At 47.1% G+C, this 16,537-nt stretch overlaps 1 protein-coding gene across 1 annotated transcript in view; it reads left to right on the top strand.

The window, feature by feature from the left end:
• The window catches only part of utp20 (UTP20 small subunit processome component), a 27,121-nt gene continuing 10,584 nt past the window's right edge, over positions 1-16,537 (top strand). The window contains exons 1-35 of the mRNA XM_036957546.2: positions 1-207; positions 501-581; positions 690-756; positions 898-1,030; positions 1,280-1,468; positions 1,618-1,699; positions 1,781-1,918; positions 2,073-2,228; positions 2,401-2,556; positions 2,831-3,043; positions 3,221-3,629; positions 3,824-3,929; positions 4,152-4,302; positions 4,391-4,450; positions 4,621-4,788; positions 4,930-5,006; positions 5,116-5,195; positions 5,290-5,551; positions 5,728-5,895; positions 6,023-6,113; positions 8,373-8,458; positions 9,098-9,223; positions 9,377-9,543; positions 9,816-10,024; positions 11,067-11,290; positions 11,415-11,653; positions 11,938-12,082; positions 12,538-12,625; positions 13,021-13,164; positions 13,339-13,392; positions 13,493-13,645; positions 13,974-14,129; positions 14,208-14,348; positions 14,590-14,727; positions 14,835-14,974. Coding sequence (XP_036813441.2) covers positions 157-207; positions 501-581; positions 690-756; positions 898-1,030; positions 1,280-1,468; positions 1,618-1,699; positions 1,781-1,918; positions 2,073-2,228; positions 2,401-2,556; positions 2,831-3,043; positions 3,221-3,629; positions 3,824-3,929; positions 4,152-4,302; positions 4,391-4,450; positions 4,621-4,788; positions 4,930-5,006; positions 5,116-5,195; positions 5,290-5,551; positions 5,728-5,895; positions 6,023-6,113; positions 8,373-8,458; positions 9,098-9,223; positions 9,377-9,543; positions 9,816-10,024; positions 11,067-11,290; positions 11,415-11,653; positions 11,938-12,082; positions 12,538-12,625; positions 13,021-13,164; positions 13,339-13,392; positions 13,493-13,645; positions 13,974-14,129; positions 14,208-14,348; positions 14,590-14,727; positions 14,835-14,974 — 5,048 coding nt within the window. The 5' untranslated portion in view covers positions 1-156. The remainder of the gene's footprint in view (positions 208-500; positions 582-689; positions 757-897; positions 1,031-1,279; positions 1,469-1,617; positions 1,700-1,780; positions 1,919-2,072; positions 2,229-2,400; positions 2,557-2,830; positions 3,044-3,220; positions 3,630-3,823; positions 3,930-4,151; positions 4,303-4,390; positions 4,451-4,620; positions 4,789-4,929; positions 5,007-5,115; positions 5,196-5,289; positions 5,552-5,727; positions 5,896-6,022; positions 6,114-8,372; positions 8,459-9,097; positions 9,224-9,376; positions 9,544-9,815; positions 10,025-11,066; positions 11,291-11,414; positions 11,654-11,937; positions 12,083-12,537; positions 12,626-13,020; positions 13,165-13,338; positions 13,393-13,492; positions 13,646-13,973; positions 14,130-14,207; positions 14,349-14,589; positions 14,728-14,834; positions 14,975-16,537) is intronic.

Consider the following 16,537-nt stretch of genomic DNA (forward strand, 5'->3'; position numbering starts at 1 on the left):
AACGTTCCCATGATGCTTCATCCAATATGGCTGCGCCCCGGCATCAGGCATGTGTGTAAACACAGTTAGTCTATACATTGTTGTTTTTATACAAATTTGAAACGTGGATTACATATATTTTTTTTAACATTCATCAGAAAAATAGACACGTCAAAAATGAAGATCAAATCCAAGTCGTCGTATCATAAATCTGAGAACACATTCAGGGTGAGTGTTGTTGGGAATCTGTGTAGCACAGTTGTTAGCATAGCTAGCGACGACTGCTTAGCGATTGCATTGGAAATAACAAAATATTTGTTAATATGCATAGCCATCTCTCATGCCTGGTTTTCTGAACAGTTTCAAATTAAACATTTTTTCCCATTGCTACGATTAATGAACCAACAAGCGTCGCTGCTTGAATATGTTAAATATCATATGTAGCCTAGCTAGCGAGGCATTTCATTACTGTAACGTTAGTACACCACAGAAAGTAGCTAACTCGATTGTTTGCTTTACAGTTTCTCACGTTTGCTGAAAGGCTTGCCAATGTCAATATCGATGTCATCCATCGCATTGACAGAGCTGGGAGTTATGAGGAGGTATGCGTTCTCTGTTAGACTGCAGCTCCACTATTACATTTGTTAAAAATTACGTTTTTGTCGTTGTTAATATCATTCCATGGCATATAACCCTGTTTTCCGTTGTAGGAGGTAGACACTTACTTTTCAGAAGGACTGACAAAATGGAGGGACCTGAATTTGACAGAGCATTTCAGTAAGTACATAACTCGTCACACCAAGGAGCTTCACTACTACCATCACATCTGGCCCAATACATGTTTTTGTCAAGCTTCCAAACATGTTCCCATGAGCAGAACCCAGTAACTAATCTGAAACCCATTCACCTGTTCCTCAGCCACCTTCCTGAGGGAGGTGTCCAACAAGAGCCAGTCCTTCAACCTTCTGGTGTTCCATCAGAGGTCTATAGTGGAGAGCCTGAAGACTCACCTTAGTACCAAGAACAGCCTTGCCTGCCAGCCGCTACTGGAGTATGTACCTGAGATTACTGTGTGTGTGTGTGTGTGTGTGTACCTGAGATTACAGTGTGAGGCTGAGGAGGAAGGTACAAACTATAGATAGGAATATGTTCTGTAGAAGGTTCCTAAATGTGCCAATAAATAATGCACACAAGCTTCATATCATGTGGAAACAAATGTAATGTTTGTTCTTCATTGGCCAGCTTGTTGCTTGCAGTGTGTGTGCTGCAAATCACAACTTTTTCCTCCGTTATGCATCAGCCTGGTGGTCCAGCTGGCTAGGGACCTCCAGATGGATTTCTACCCCCACTTCCCTGACTTCTTTGTGATCATCACCTCTCTCCTGGAGACCCAAGACACCGAGATACTGGAGTGGGCCTTCACCTGCCTCTCCTACCTCTACAAGTACCTCTGGAGACTCATGGTCAAGGACATGACCAAGATGTACAGGTGAGACTGGGCCTTAGGCCTACCTGGCTGCAGTAGGAGTAGGCAGAAGGTGCTAGAAGCTCCAGCGTTATTGTTGTTATCGTCTCCTATCTATGTCATATTGGCATATATTACATCGGTGTTTACTTATCTCTCCGTCTCCCCTACAGCTTGTACAGTACACTGTTGGCACACAAGAAGGAACACATACGGAAGTTTGCGGCAGAGAGTTTTTCTTTTCTGATGAGAAAGGTGTGTTGTGGTCTTACCTAGTTGGCATCCAGTGGTGATGAAATCAGATCTGATTGAATAAATTGTATTGATGCCCGCCAGGTGCCAGATCTTGACGCCCTTCTCAACCACATGTTCCTGGACCTGGAGGAGCACCCTGGGAAGGCAGAGGGGGTGGGACAGCTGCTGTTTGAGATGTGTAAAGGAGTCCGCAACATGTTCCACTCCTGCGCTGGCACGGTGAGTTCATTAGGTTATACAGTAGGAAATAGGAGATTAGACTCTTTGCGAAAAAGGTTAACAATGTGGAGTCTTATGCGTGTATATTCAGTTGAAAGATCTTTCATTCACAACCCTTTTCTGTTGTATCCTTCTTCCCTCTCCTCTCCTCCAGGCCCTCCCAATTGCTCTGAGGAAGCTTGGACCAAGTGCTGACCATGAAGTATCTCTACCCTGGGATGCTGTCAGAGAGGCATTGGATCAAATGGCCCAGGCAGCAGCCAATCACGTAGAGAAAGAGCACTTTCTGGTTATGTGGGAGTCTCTACAGGTTAAGGAGCATTTTTACCTCACAACTGGTTCTGCATAGTGCCAATGTAAACTCTTTGTAGGCCTGTGTGACAGATGGGTTGTTGTAGTCTGTCTGTCGGACTGTTTGAGTGATACTGTTCATTATCCTGGTCCAGGGCTGTTTAACTGTGACTGTTTTTGTCTTTCTCTAGACGTGTGTGAGTGAGGCCCTACGGAACCTGAATAAGACTGATGTTGATGAGGAGGGTCAGGCCTCCGACCACTTGGAGCGTCTGCTCTTCATCCTCCATACCCTGGTGGGACACCGCAACGGAGCCAAGATCACCAAGCCAGACGCTGTCTGTCAGGTAGGGCCGGGGGTCACCATTTATCTGTGCGACATGAATAAGTAAAACTAAGAATAAGCTTAGAGTTTGTTCTGTGTTCAGAGGCTGTGTGTATCGCTGTATGTATTTGACAGTCTCCATTTATACTGTATACATTTACATAGAAGAATACTTTGTGTCCATTTCATTTTCAGATCACACTTTTGCCTTGAACCCAGTTTGGTTTGAAATCTGACTGTTGGCATCATATGTATAGATTCCTCTGATGTTTTTGTCCTTCTCTGTGCCTCTGTAGGCAGTTCATGAGTTGCTCCAGACCCCAGCCCTCCCAGGACCCTGCTGTAGACTCGTGCTCCAGATCATCTCCTCACTACTGCTGGGGGAGAATGTCTCCCTGCCTAACACACTCACACAGGACACGGTCAAAAAGGTGTTCAGCAGTGGGATGGACCAGGACCTGATACTGGAGTTCACTAAGGAGATGTTCACCATGAAACAGTTTGAACAGGTACATGGACTAATCTCATCAATACACCAGGCAATTTCATCCTAGCTGACTCCGGCAGAGTGAGCTTCCTTCACTGGACATAGATAACGTAATCTCTCTCCTTTCTGCCACTCCATACGTCTCTCTCTCTCTCTCCATCTCTCCTCGCCCCTCCCTCTTCTCTCCATCTCTGTCCAGTTCTTCCTGCCCAGTCTGCTACAGTACCTAGAGGGTTTTTTCTCCAGTCTAGACTCTGTGTCTCGTCACTCTGCCATGGAGGTGCTGGTCAGTCTCATCCTGGCTAAAGCCCCGCCCCCTACAGACGGCTCCATGGCCTTCGAGACCTACCCCCTGGTCTTCACCGGAAAGAACCCCGGTAAGGAGCCAGGTGATGGGACAGAGAAGGTGTCAGTACCAGAGTTGATCCTCTCTCTGATCAGCCTACCGCAGGACCCGAACCAGACCATCACTGACCTGTCCCTGCCCTGGGCAGCCCTGGTCCTCCTGCCCCACCTCAGACCACTGGCAGCAGGGTGTGTCGTTCCCAGTCTGACAGCCCTCCTCAATCGCCTGCTACTGAATGTGGAGAGAGAAGCGCTGGGGAAAGGTATGGGCTGCTCTTGTTTGCTCTTATCTGTGAAACAGTTGAACGTTGTGTTCCATTCAATGTTTGCTCTTATCTGATATACAGATGAATGTTGTGTTCCATTCAATGCACATTTGTTCTAGCTCCTAACTGTCCCTCCAGTAGTAACCCGGGAGCTGGTAAATAAAGATCTCTCCCCTTTTCTGTACCTCTAGGCGGTCTGTTTGTGGCCAGGCAGGCCCTCAGCTCCCTGCTCAGTCTGAATGGATCTGCTGAGGTTCTCTCCCTGGTGCCAGTGGAGCGGGTCAAGCCCATCATCCAGTAAGTACTAAAAGTAGAGAAATATCACTAGCTCTTGGAGAGTAGTTCCCATTTAGGGGGATTACTGCTGTGACCAGAGATAAAGCTTTGGATTGGTACAGTAAATCTGTGTGAGTTTGCTGGTGCCATTAATGTTTGGTTATATAATCTGGTAACTGGTTTTGTTCTCGTAATTGGTGGACTTTGACCCTGATCAATTTCCTGTGTTTGTGTGTGTCACAGGAAGTTCCCAACAGACATGTCGGCTCTGTTGCTAGGAGACCTCTACTACACCCGGCTGTCAGTCAACGGCTGCTCCGAGCACCTATCCCACGGTGCTCTGCTCGACCTGCACCAGATGCTGCACGTCAACCTATCCTCCAACAGCTCCAAAGTATGGAAGTAGATAGAATTATTTTGGGTACTTTGTTAGTTGCGTTTAAACTGTGACCTAACCCTCTCCACCATGCTTCCTCCCTCAGATCCGCTTGCTGACACTGAGGATTCTGACCCACTTTGAGGCTGACCTCAAACCGTCAGAGGTTGGTACATAACAACCAAATGATGTCTTGTAAATTGATAATTATGACTTTATTTGCTCAAGTCAATTGAATTCATTCACATGGCAGAAGATAATTGAGAGAACTTTCCATTTTGAGCCTAAATGGACAATAACAACACATTTGAACTCTGATTCTCTCTGTGTTCTCAGAGTGAGGACAGTGTGGAGGTCCAGCCTGTGTTTGCAGTGTGTTTTCAGGCTGAGTTGGTCCCTGCCTCCGTGCAGGACTACAGAGAGAAGCTGCTGCACCTCAGGAAGCTCAGACATGACCTGGTAGAGAGATCACTACCCCGGGGGACACAGGGGACCTTCCAACAGGTACCCAGAACATAAAACTTAGATTTGGAACCTAAAACGTAGATATGGGAACCTAGATTTCGAAACAGACTCGGGACCTTTGATTAACGTTTGATTAACTTAGTCGATGATTAAGTTACGTTCTGCATCGTCCATTTGCAGGTGCCTCTACGCTATCTTATGTCCATGCTGTTCGTCAACTTCAAACCCCTGTGGGACCCAGTCATTGAACTCATCGTGTAAGAACACACAACCACAATAAATCTACAGGATCATACTCTATGACCTTTTAACCCCCCCCAAAATAACGCAATTCATCTCTTCCTCGTGTTGTGTCTCTCTCTCCAGGACCCATGCCAGAGGAATGGACAACAAAGAATTCTGGAGGGTCTACCATGAGCAGCTGGAGTTGGTGGCAGGTCTTGCTGGTGAGTGCATGCTCATTTGTGATCTGTTTTTCTAACACTGTGATGAGCTATTTGTGTCGATATAAAACGATCAAGAAAATGGCCTGTCTAACAGAAAAGGAGCTGCGTGAAGGCGACGATGATGCCGATGATGAAGATGGCGGCTCGGCGCTGCAAGGGGAGCCGGGCTGTGATGTCATCGAGAGCGGGGACGTGGGGGTGCTGTTCCTGCAGCGTCTGAAGATGACCTCTGAACCCAGCGAGAGGACAGACTTCACTAACTTCAGGGGCCTGCTGTGGAGGGCCATGGCTCTGGTCCCTGACCGCGTAGAACCACGCAGTAGGGAGCTCAGTCCACTGCTGCTACGATTCATCAGGTTCGTCCTACACTATACCCTACACACGACTAGAGACTGCAGCCTTACACACTACACTGCCCTCCTATTTTGAGGAGGAGACCAGACGCAATAAATCTAAGAAAGGCTTTTGAGAAAGAGCACCATTGTCCACTGTCTTAAATGACCCTATGCCCCTCCCCTCTCACGATTGGCAGGAATGAGTTCTACCAAGCTGACCTGCTGGTGGCGCCTACTCAGGACCTGAGGAAGAGGAGCAGTCCTGCTGCCATGGAGGCTAGCACGGTGGGAGAGGAAGAGGAGAACAGGGAGGAGGAGGAGGATAGACCAGAGAGGAAGATGCCACCAAAAAGAGCAGCAGCCAAGTAAGAGATGATCACGTTGAAGATTTTGGAGATAAAACATATTATTTTTGTTTCGCATTTTCAGTGCCATTTTTCTTATTTTAAGCAAATATAGTATTTTCTAAAGATATTTTAATTTCTTTCCCAGGCAACTCATCGCTCACCTGAAGGTGTTTGCCAAGTTCACCAACCCTCGCTCTCTGTACCTGGAGAATAGCCTCAATGAGCTGTATACTCAGGTAAACTTACCTATCTCACATATCATCATCAAATCTAATTGTATTTGTCACATGCGCTGAGTACAACAGGTGTAGACATTACAGTGAAATGCTTACTTACAAGCCCTTAACCAACAATGCTTTGAGAAGTTTTATGAAAAATAAGTGTTGAGTAAAAAAAAGAGTAAAAAGTTGAAAATGAAAGTAACAAATAAGTTAATGGCAGCAGTTAAATAACAATCGCGAGGCTATATACAGGGGGTACCGGTACAGAGTCAATGTGGAGGCTATATACAGGGGGTACCGGTACTGAGTCAATGTGGAGGCTATATACAGGGGGTACCAGTACAGAGTCAATGTGGAGGCTATATACAGGGGGTACCGGTACAGAGTCAATGTGGAGGCTATATACAGGGGGTACCGGTACAGAGTCAATGTGGAGGCTCTATACAGGGGGTACCGGTACAGAGTCAATGTGGAGGCTATATACAGGGGGTACCGGTACAGAGTCAATGTGGAGGCTATATACAGGGGGTACCGGTACAGAGTCAATGTGGAGGCTATATACAGGGGGTGCCGGTACAGAGTCAATGTGGAGGCTATATACAGGGGGTACCGGTACAGAGTCAATGTGGAGGCTATATACAGGGGGTACCAGTACAGAGTCAATGTGGAGGCTATATACAGGGGGTACCAGTACAGAGTCAATGTGCGGGGTCACCAGTTAGTTGAGGTAATATGTACATGTAGGTAGAGTTAAAGTGACTATGCATAGATAATAAACAAAGAGTTGCAGTAGCGTAAAAGAGGGGTCTGGGTAGCCCTTTGATTAGCTGTTCAGGATTCTTATTGCTTGGGGGTAGAAGCCTTTTGGTCCTAGACTTGGCGCTCCTGTACCACTTGCCGTGCAGTAGCAGAGAGAACAGTCTATGACGAGGGTGGCTGGAGTCTGACAATTTTTAGGGCCTTCCTCTGACACCGCCTGGTATAGAAGTCCTGGATGGCAGGAAGCTTGGCCCCAGTGATGTTATGGGCAGCACACACTACCCTCTGTAGTGCCTTGCGGTCAGAGGCTGAGCAATCGTCATACCAGGCAGTGAGGCAACCATGCTCTCGATGGTGCAGCTGTAGAACCTTATATCAAATCTTTTCAATCCCCTGAGGACGATTAGGCTTTGTCGTGCCCTCTTCACGACTGTCTTAGTGTGTTTGGTCCATGATAGTTTGTTGGTGATGTGGATAACAAGGAACTTGAAGCTCTCAACCTGCTCCACTACAGCCCCGTCGATGAGAATGGGGGCGTGCTCGGTCCTCTTTTTCCTGTAGTTCACAATCATCTCCTTTGTCTTGATCACGTTGAGGGAGAGGTTGTTGTCCTGGCACCACACGGCCAGGTCTCTGACCACCTCCCTATAGGCTGTCTCGTCGTTGTCGGTGATCAGGCCTACCAATGTTGTGTCGTCGGCAAACTTAATGATGGTGTTGGAGTCGTGCCTGGCCATGCAGTCATGAGTGAACAGGGAGTACAGGACGGGACTGAGCACGCACCCCTGAGGTGCCCCCTTGTTGAGGTTTAGCGTGGCGGATGTGTTGTCAGGAAGTCCAGGATCCAGCTGCAGAGGGAGGTGTTTAGTCCCAGGGTCCTTAGCTTTGTAATGAGCTCTGAGGGCACTATAGTGTTGAGCGATGAGCTGTAGTCAATGAACAGCATTCTCACATAGGTGTTCCTTTTGTCCAGGTAGGAAAGGGAAGTTTTGAATGCAATAGAAATTGAGTCATCTGTGGATCTGTTGGGGCGGTATGCAAATTGGAGTGGGTCTGGGATAATGGTGTTGATTTGAGCCATGACCAGCCTTTCAAAGCACTTCATGGCTACAGACATGAGTGCTACAGGTCGGTAGTCATTTAGGCAGGTTACCTTAGTGTTCTTGGACACGGGGACTTCTTGGAACATGTTGTTATTACAGACTCAGTCGGGGACAGGTTGAAAATGTCAGTGAAGACCCTTGCCAGTTGGTCAGCGCATACTCAGAGTACACGTCCTGGTAATCCGTCTGTCCCTGCGGCCTTGTGAATGTGGACCTGTTTAAAGGTCTCACTCACATCAGCTACTCGCATGAAATCACTCTCGGCTGTTCTCGCTATATGCCTATTTTACCATGCATTAACTGTATACTCAATTAAACATACTTATCTGACCCGTTATCAGCCTTTCTACCTAAACAGCGGGCAGTCTCTGTCAGTGTACTGCTATCAGTGTGTGACTGTGTGTCTGTTCAGTTGCTGTGCCACCAGGACCAGCAGATTCAGAGGGCAGCATTGGAGTGTGTTCTGACCTACAAAGACCCCAACGTCCTCCCCTACAAGTAAGTCTGCTCTCTGGCTTATTTCCGAACGACACGGTCGCACGACGTCTCGTCTTACCTCTTGTCGTAACACACCTTTAGTCCTTTTACAGTCTGTTCAGGTGATCGCAGTAAGAGTAAGGGATACTGTAATAACTGTTATGGACTCCCGGTCCCTCAATGGGAGTCATTGTTACCAGTGCTGATAGAGATCAGAGACATCACTGGCCCTCTCAGGTTCCACTGAGCAGGAATGTTAACCTCCACCCAGGACCACAGATCTGACGGGAGTTCCTCTCTTCACTTCCCTTATTAAACTATCCATTTACTAACCGTTTCCCATCTAACATCACTGAGAGCAGAATGATGGAAGGAAATAGGAGTTCTGTTATTTCATTTCCCATAGTGTACCACTGACAGAGTTCACTGAATCAGCCTGGAGACCCTGTGTAGACCCTGTGAACAACATTGCTCTGGTGGATTTGCTTATATATATTGATTCAGTATCTGGTGGCAGGACATTTGATACACGGTCTTTCTGTGTTTGCTGTGATATAGTAATGAAATGTCTTCATCTGATGTCTTTTTCTGTATCTGAAATGTCTTGTGCTTCTGGACCCAAAGTCTATTGAATGTCTTTGACGTGACTGTTGTGTCCAGGGAGAATCTGGAGAGGCTGCTGGATGACAAACACTTCAAGGATGAGATCGTTCACTTCAACATCTCAGAGGAGCAGGCCGTGGTGGACGCCTCGCACAGGGCCCAGCTTATCCCGCTGCTTATGAGGTGTGTGTGTGTGCGTGCGCGTGTGTGATTACTCTTGTTTGTTATTACTCGTCTGTGTCTTCAAGTGAACTTAAACTTGTGGCCTATTTATGTGTCACCTTTACTACTCCAATATAACCCCCCTCCCCCTCTCCTCTAACCTAACCTCTGTAGGGTTCTGTTTGGGCGGATGCGCAGTAAGACTGGCAGTAAGTTCCAGGGCAAGTCTGGCGCCATGCAGCGTTCCTCCGTCGTGCTGAGGTTCCTGGCAGGATGCCAGTCTGAGGAGCTGGGCATGTTCATTGACCTCCTGCTGGAGCCCGTCTGCCACCACGGACAGGGTAGGGCGCCCTCTGGTCATGTGATATACAACCTGTATGGGAGCGGAGTGTTTCTCGTCTTATTCCTCAGTGAATGGCTCTGTTGCCCTCTGTCTCATCGGTCTATTTGGCCGTTATGTTGTAGCTTTAGCCTAGTTGTGTGTGTGTGTGTGTGTGTGTGTGTGTGTGTGTGTGTGTGTGTGGACATGTGTTTGTTTTAAAAGTGTGACATTCGAACACTTACAACTCTTCTTCTTTCTCTCTCTATTTTTTCCTCCCCTCCCTCTCTCCAGGTCTGTGTCTAGCTGCAGTAGACAAAGCGATATCCGAGACGGACTTCTCTGCCGTCCTTCCTCTGGGTCGGCAGCACAGCCTGCTGAACATAGTCAACACAGTCATCAGTAAACTGGGCCACCTCATCAACACACACCTGCCCAGGGTGCTGCAGATCCTACTGTGTGTCACCGCCTCTGTCTCCACCATCCTCAACCAGAGAGAACAGGTATTTACACAGCCGGAGGGTCTCACTGTCTCACAGATGCTCAGTCTTGAGAAACCTACTGTATGTTCTCTGTTGGACCAGGGGACAGACCAGGGGCGGCAGGGTTGTCTAATGGTTAGAGCGTTGGACTAGTAACCGAAAGGTTGCAAGTTTAAATCCCCTAGCTGACAAGGTTCTGCCCCTGAACAGGCAGTTAACCCGCTGTTTCTAGGCCACCACTGAAAATAAGAATTTGTTCTTAACTGACATGCCTAGTTAAATAAAGGTAAAATTAAAAATAAATGTAACTAGAGGCTGCTGGATGAGTAGGAGTGCTGATTTACAATCAGTTTTGCCTTTTTAGATCATGATTAAAATGATTATTTGGACAGGGGGCAACCTGATCCTAGATCAGCACTCCTACTCAGAGAAGCTTGATAATAAGCTCCTGGGTTCTATGCATAGTAACTTTAACTCTACCTACATGTACATATTACCTCGACTAACCAGTGCCCCTGCACATTGACTATGTACTGGTACCCCCTGTATATAGCCTTGCTATTGTTATTTTACTGCTGCTCTTTAATTATTTGTTACTTATATTTCTTTAAACTGCATTGTTGGTTAAGGGCTTGTGAGTAAGCGTTTCACTGTTAAGGTCTAGCTGTTGTATCTGGGCGCATGTGACAAAATCAAATTTGATTTGATGTCTCTTGAGAAAAACGTTTAGTAAAGTTTCAAGTCGGTACCTCTGGTCTTGGGCAGGAGCTGCAGTGTAGCCATTATGGCAGTACTCCGCAGCTCACCCTCTGAGACCTATACTAGAACAGGAGGCTCGGAGAGGCCTGCCCTGGCAGTTGCAGGTGTGAGCATGTATAAAGCATGTTGATGTTCATGTATGGTACTGCACACAAACATGGCTTTCTAGGACAAGTCAGTAAACTCCTTAAAGTTGTTTTGTCACCTCTTGTTTTTTTTTTCTACTCTTTGCAGCTGAAAGGCTAAAAATAGATGAACAGGTTTTAAAAACTCCACAATGTTTTTTTTTCTTCTCTCTGCCCAGTTAAAGGCCGGCTGTATCGCTCCTCTGAAGAACCTGAGGCGCCTGGGGGTCCTGCGGATCCAGGACTTCTTTGATGGCTTTGACTCGTACAGCTTCACCCCAGATGAGCTCGATGCCGTCTTCCAGGCTATCGTCTGGCCCCAGGTCTGCCGTCTGCCAACAGAGAGCCCCTACTCCCCCACCCCCCTCCTCAAACTCATCCACGTCTGGAGCAAGAATCCCAGGTAAGCTTATCAAACTATCTTTGTGTTGAGACTTCAGCTGCACTAAGGCCAAGTCCTTTTCACAATGAGATCAGTATGTTAATGGGAGAATGTGGCCACCTTCTTTCCTCTCCTCCTCTCTCAGGTACTTCCCCCTCCTGGCCAAGCAGAAGTCTGGTCACCCGGAGTGTGACGTCCTCCTCAACGTGTTCGCCCTGCTCTCCGCCAAGAATGTCTCCACCCAGACCGTTGCCATGGTGATGGACATCGCCGAGTCCTTGGTGACCACGAAGGACCTTCTGGTTTCGGAGGGTGAGGAGGCGGAGCTGAGCGTCAACGGCAGTGTGTTCCCCCAGCCACCAGAGGGAGCCTACATCGCTTTGGGTAAGGCCTATGGACAACATAGAATACGCAAATGCAATGTTTACAGGGCCACTGCTAGAATATGAAAATGCTACTAATAAAAGTAAATACTAAACAGTATAACGATGGACCAGACTAGGAAGTTTTTCCTCGTTTGGTGACATGGAAAAACTATGGGCTCTAGTAGGTATAAGCAAATGCAAAAAAAATTACGTTTGTAATAAATAAAAAAATCCTTGTAAATAATAGCAAATACAAAGTGTGCACATTGATGCAGAAATGAATGGTTTGTTTGTGTTGTTCAGAGCATCTGACCCAGGGTGCCAGGCTACTCCAGCCCCACATCTCCACCCTGCTACAGTACCTCAGTGGCATCGTACGCAACTCTGTCAGACTCAAGAAGAAGAAGTTTAGATCCCAGGTGGCCAAGGAGCTCAACATCCTCTCAAAGTAAGTCCTTCGGCCCTCACATCCTTCTGCGTCCTTTATGAAGCGTTGACTACTGTGCTGTGGCGACGTGCTGACTTTGTGATCATTGTAGACCAGGGCTCTACAACCCTGTTCCCGGAGAGCTACTGTACCGTCCTGTAGGCTTTCACTCCAACCCCAGTTGTTTACTAAGCCGACTCCGGCTTATCAACCACCTAATTATTAGAATCAGATGTGCTAGATTGTGTTCGGAGCGAAAACCTACAGGACTGCAGCTCTCCAGGAACAGGGTTGGAGAGCCCTGTTGTAGACAGTCGAATAATCTCTAACGCCAACTGATCATAGATGGCGTATTCTAGCCCCTACTCTTTGTGATCTTATCACAGCTCTCCCTCTCAGGTTTCAGGTCGTTGTATGGTGGTGATGATAGTTATGGGTTCCACAGGCTAATGTCATGATCTCTCTCTCCTCTCCAGGCTCAGCAGGTTTGTGAGTGATAAGGACCAGAGCTCAGTGCTCATCCGCCTGCTGCTGCCATACCTCCAGAAGGCCCGCAACCCACAGGTACAACGGCGTGTTACTGTTCTAGGGATATGTTGTGTCTGTGTTGTGGTTTGTTTGTTTAGGCCTTCAGGCTGTATTGGATGGTTCGAAGGTAACGTCATGCCAGGTTGTGTTACGTTATACCATGGTATGTGTTACATGAGCTCCCACTCATTATTGATCTGTCCTGTCATTTCCTTGCTTTGTGGTAGGTTATATGTTATAAAGTTACGCTCATGAGTATTTGCCGTGTAGCTCAGTTGGTAGAGCACAGCGCTTGCAACCCCAGGGTTGCGGGCCCGATTCCCACCGGGGACCGGTACAAAAAATGTGTGCAGTCACGACTGTAAGGTCTGGATAAGAGCGTCTGCTGAATGACTCGAATGTAAATGTATTTCCCTTCCCTTGTGTTTCAGGAGACCGAGATTGACATCCTGTCTACAGTCCAGAACCTGCTAAGACAGTGTTCTAATCCCGCCTCCTTCCTCAAGCCTATCAGTCGACTGTTCTCCATCCTCCACAACAAGCTGCCCAGGCAGGCCCTCACCTCCGTCTTCCAGGTAGGACCCCGGGCCCCCGTAGCCTGACTCCAGATGTGTGTGTTCTGTTGCGCTCACTCATTTTCACATCTTTAGCTGCTGAAGCCGGGCCTTACGTGCTCCCCGTTACTCATATCTAGTGGTCCGTATGATGTGAATCGCAGAAAGTTTACTTGTGTTACTGTCTCCCAACAGACTCTGGGAGACCTGGAAAGGGGACTGAAGTACATCACAGATACAGCTGCTAAGGTAGGGCTCGAAAAAACACACACACACACACAGGAACAAACAACCCATGTTTATCACACACACAGCCATGTATAACCATCGGCCCTTTCTCTCCCTCCAGTTGAATGCGTTTGACAGTCGTCACCTGGACGAGGTGTACTTCGACGTGCGTCTCACAGCCTTCCAGGAGGCCACCAGGAGGATCAACGACATGGACACGCTGGATATGAACTTCATCTACACCATGATGCACAACTGTTTCGCCTCCTTCGAGGTGAGACCCAACACACGCACGGCAGACACACGGGACAGATCAGACACTACAGATGGGGGTTACGCTGCAGTCCGGTCTCTTGACTATTGCGTCGACTTTGGTCGTATCTTGGAACGCTCCCGTCTTATTTTAGACGTCCTGTCCACTTTATGAATCAATAAATGTATCCGTATGTAGCTGTCGACAAACCATATTGCTTAACATGTCTGTGGTTTTTTGCTCTTCGTTTTCTGATGATTGTGGAAATAATTGAATCTTCAAAGGAATATTAACAGCAATGTAATTCGTCCATTCATTAAATTCAACCGTCTTCCTTCCTGTGTTGTAGATTGGAGACATGTCCCTGGCTGACAACGCCACCTTGTGTCTGTCTGCTGTTCTTACACGTCTGGCTGCAGTGGGTCGGGGAGACGAGGACTACAAGGAGATAGTACAGTACACCATACTGGACGCAGTCAGGAAAGGACTGAGGAGCAAGACTGAGGTTAGTACACACACACACACAAACCACACACACCACACACGAGAACTTGGGTCCAGTGTGTGTCTCCTGTGTTCTCAGAGTGTGCAGCATGACTACACCACAGTGCTGGCGTGTCTGGTGAAGACCTTCCCCACCCGTAGAGACTTCAGAGATCTGGTGCAGCTCACCGACTACAACGACCCCGAGTCGGACTTCTTTGAGCACATGAAGCACATCCAGGTAAGACTTCAGTCACTGTTCCAATATTCACACCGGCACACTACAGGGATGGAAGCAACGTGTTGGGTGTGCGTTCTAAGTGGTATGCCCGTATAGATTTGGGAACATTGTGTGTGTGCCGGGAAAATGCACTGTTTAGCCTGGTTTCGGGGCAACTTGGATTGTAGCCACACAGCCGACGCTCTTCAAATGAGTCAGGACGCGTGGTGTTCAGCCCAGCGCTTAATGTTTTGTCTCTCAGATCCACCGCAGAGGTCGCGCTCTGAGGAAGTTCGCCAAGCAGCTGACGGAGGGTACGGTTGTGATGTCATCTCGTTCCCTCCAGACCTACATCATGCCCTACGCCATGACTGCACTCTTCGACGAGAAGATGCTCAAGGTCAGTTACACAACACACTGAATAATGTTATCCTTCTTTCTGGTGTGTGTGTGTGTAACCTGTGTGTGTGTGTGTGTGTAACCTGTGTGTTTCTCTCTGTCCTGCAGAATGAGGGTATGACGTCAGCCTCAGTAGAGGTGATAGGAGCGGTGTGTAGGAGACTGACCTGGTCTAAATATCTCTACTACCTTAAACACTTTGTTCACATACTGCAGACTGGACAGGCTGAACAGAAACTGGCTGTCAGGTAGGTGCTATGTGTGTGTCTGTGTGTATCAGAGGGTGATATATACAGTGCCGTGCGAAAGTATTCGGCCCCCTTGAACTTTGCGACCTTTTGCCACATTTCAGGCTTCAAACATAAAGATATAAAACTGTATTTTTTTGTGAAGAATCAACAACAAGTGGGACACAATCATGAAGTGGAACGACATTTATTGGATATTTCAAACTTTTTTAACAAATCAAAAACTGAAAAATTGGGCGTGCAAAATTATTCAGCCCCTTTACTTTCAGTGCAGCAAACTCTCTCCAGAAGTTCAGTGAGGATCTCTGAATGATCCAATGTTGACCTAAATGACTAATGATGATAAATACAATCCACCTGTGTGTAATCAAGTCTCCGTATAAATGCACCTGCACTGTGATAGTCTCAGAGGTCTGTTAAAAGCGCAGAGAGCATCATGAAGAACAAGGAACACACCAGGCAGGTCCGAGATACTGTTGTGAAGAAGTTTAAAGCCGGATTTGGATACAAAAAGATTTCCCAAGCTTTAAACATCCCAAGGAGCATATTGAAATGGAAGGAGTATCAGACCACTGCAAATCTACCAAGACCTGGCCGTCCCTCTAAACTTTCAGCTCATACAAGGAGAAGACTGATCAGAGATGCAGCCAAGAGGCCCATGATCACTCTGGATGAACTGCAGAGATCCAGAAGAAAGCCATTTCTTAAAGATATCCATAAAAAGTGTCGTTTAAAGTTTGCCACAAGCCACCTGGGAGACACACCAAACATGTGGAAGAAGGTGCTCTGGTCAGGTGAAACCAAAATTGAACGTTTTGGCAACAATGCAAAACGTTATCCCCACATCCCCACTGTCAAACATAGTGGTGGCAGCATCATGGTTTGGGCCTGCTTTTCTTCAGCAGGGACAGGGAAGACGGTTAAAATTGATGGGAAGATGGATGGAGCCAAATACAGGACCATTCTGGAAGAAAACCTGATGGAGTCTGCAAAAGACCTGAGACTGGGACGGAGATTTGTCTTCCAACAAGACAATGATCCAAAACATAAAGCAAAATCTACAATGGAATGGTTCAAAAATAAACATATGCAGGTGTTAGAATGGCCAAGTCAAAGTCCAGACCTGAATCCAATCGAGAATCTGTGGAAAGAACTGAAAACTGCTGTTCACAAATGCTCTCCATCCAACCTCACTGAGCTCGAGCTGTTTTGCAAGGAGGAATGGGAAAAAATGTCAGTCTCTCGATGTGCAAAACTGATAGAGACATACCCCAAGCGACTTACAGCTGTAATTGCAGCAAAAGGTGGCGCTACAAAGTATTAACTTAAGGGGGCTGAATAATTTTGCACGCCCAAATTTTCAGTTTTTAATTTGTTAAAAAAGTTTGAAATATCCAATAAATGTTGTTCCACTTCATGATTGTGTCCCACTTGTTGTTGATTCTTCACAAAAAAATACAGTTTTATATCTTTATGTTTGAAGCCTGAAATGTGGCAAAAGGTCGCAAAGTTCAAGGGGGCCGAATACTTTCGCAAGGCACTGTATGTTTTGTTTTCCAGTAG

This window comes from Oncorhynchus mykiss, chromosome 21 (genome assembly GCF_057628025.1).
Source record: "Oncorhynchus mykiss isolate SJ-2025 chromosome 21, ASM5762802v1, whole genome shotgun sequence".
NCBI classification, from domain to species: domain Eukaryota; kingdom Metazoa; phylum Chordata; class Actinopteri; order Salmoniformes; family Salmonidae; genus Oncorhynchus; species Oncorhynchus mykiss.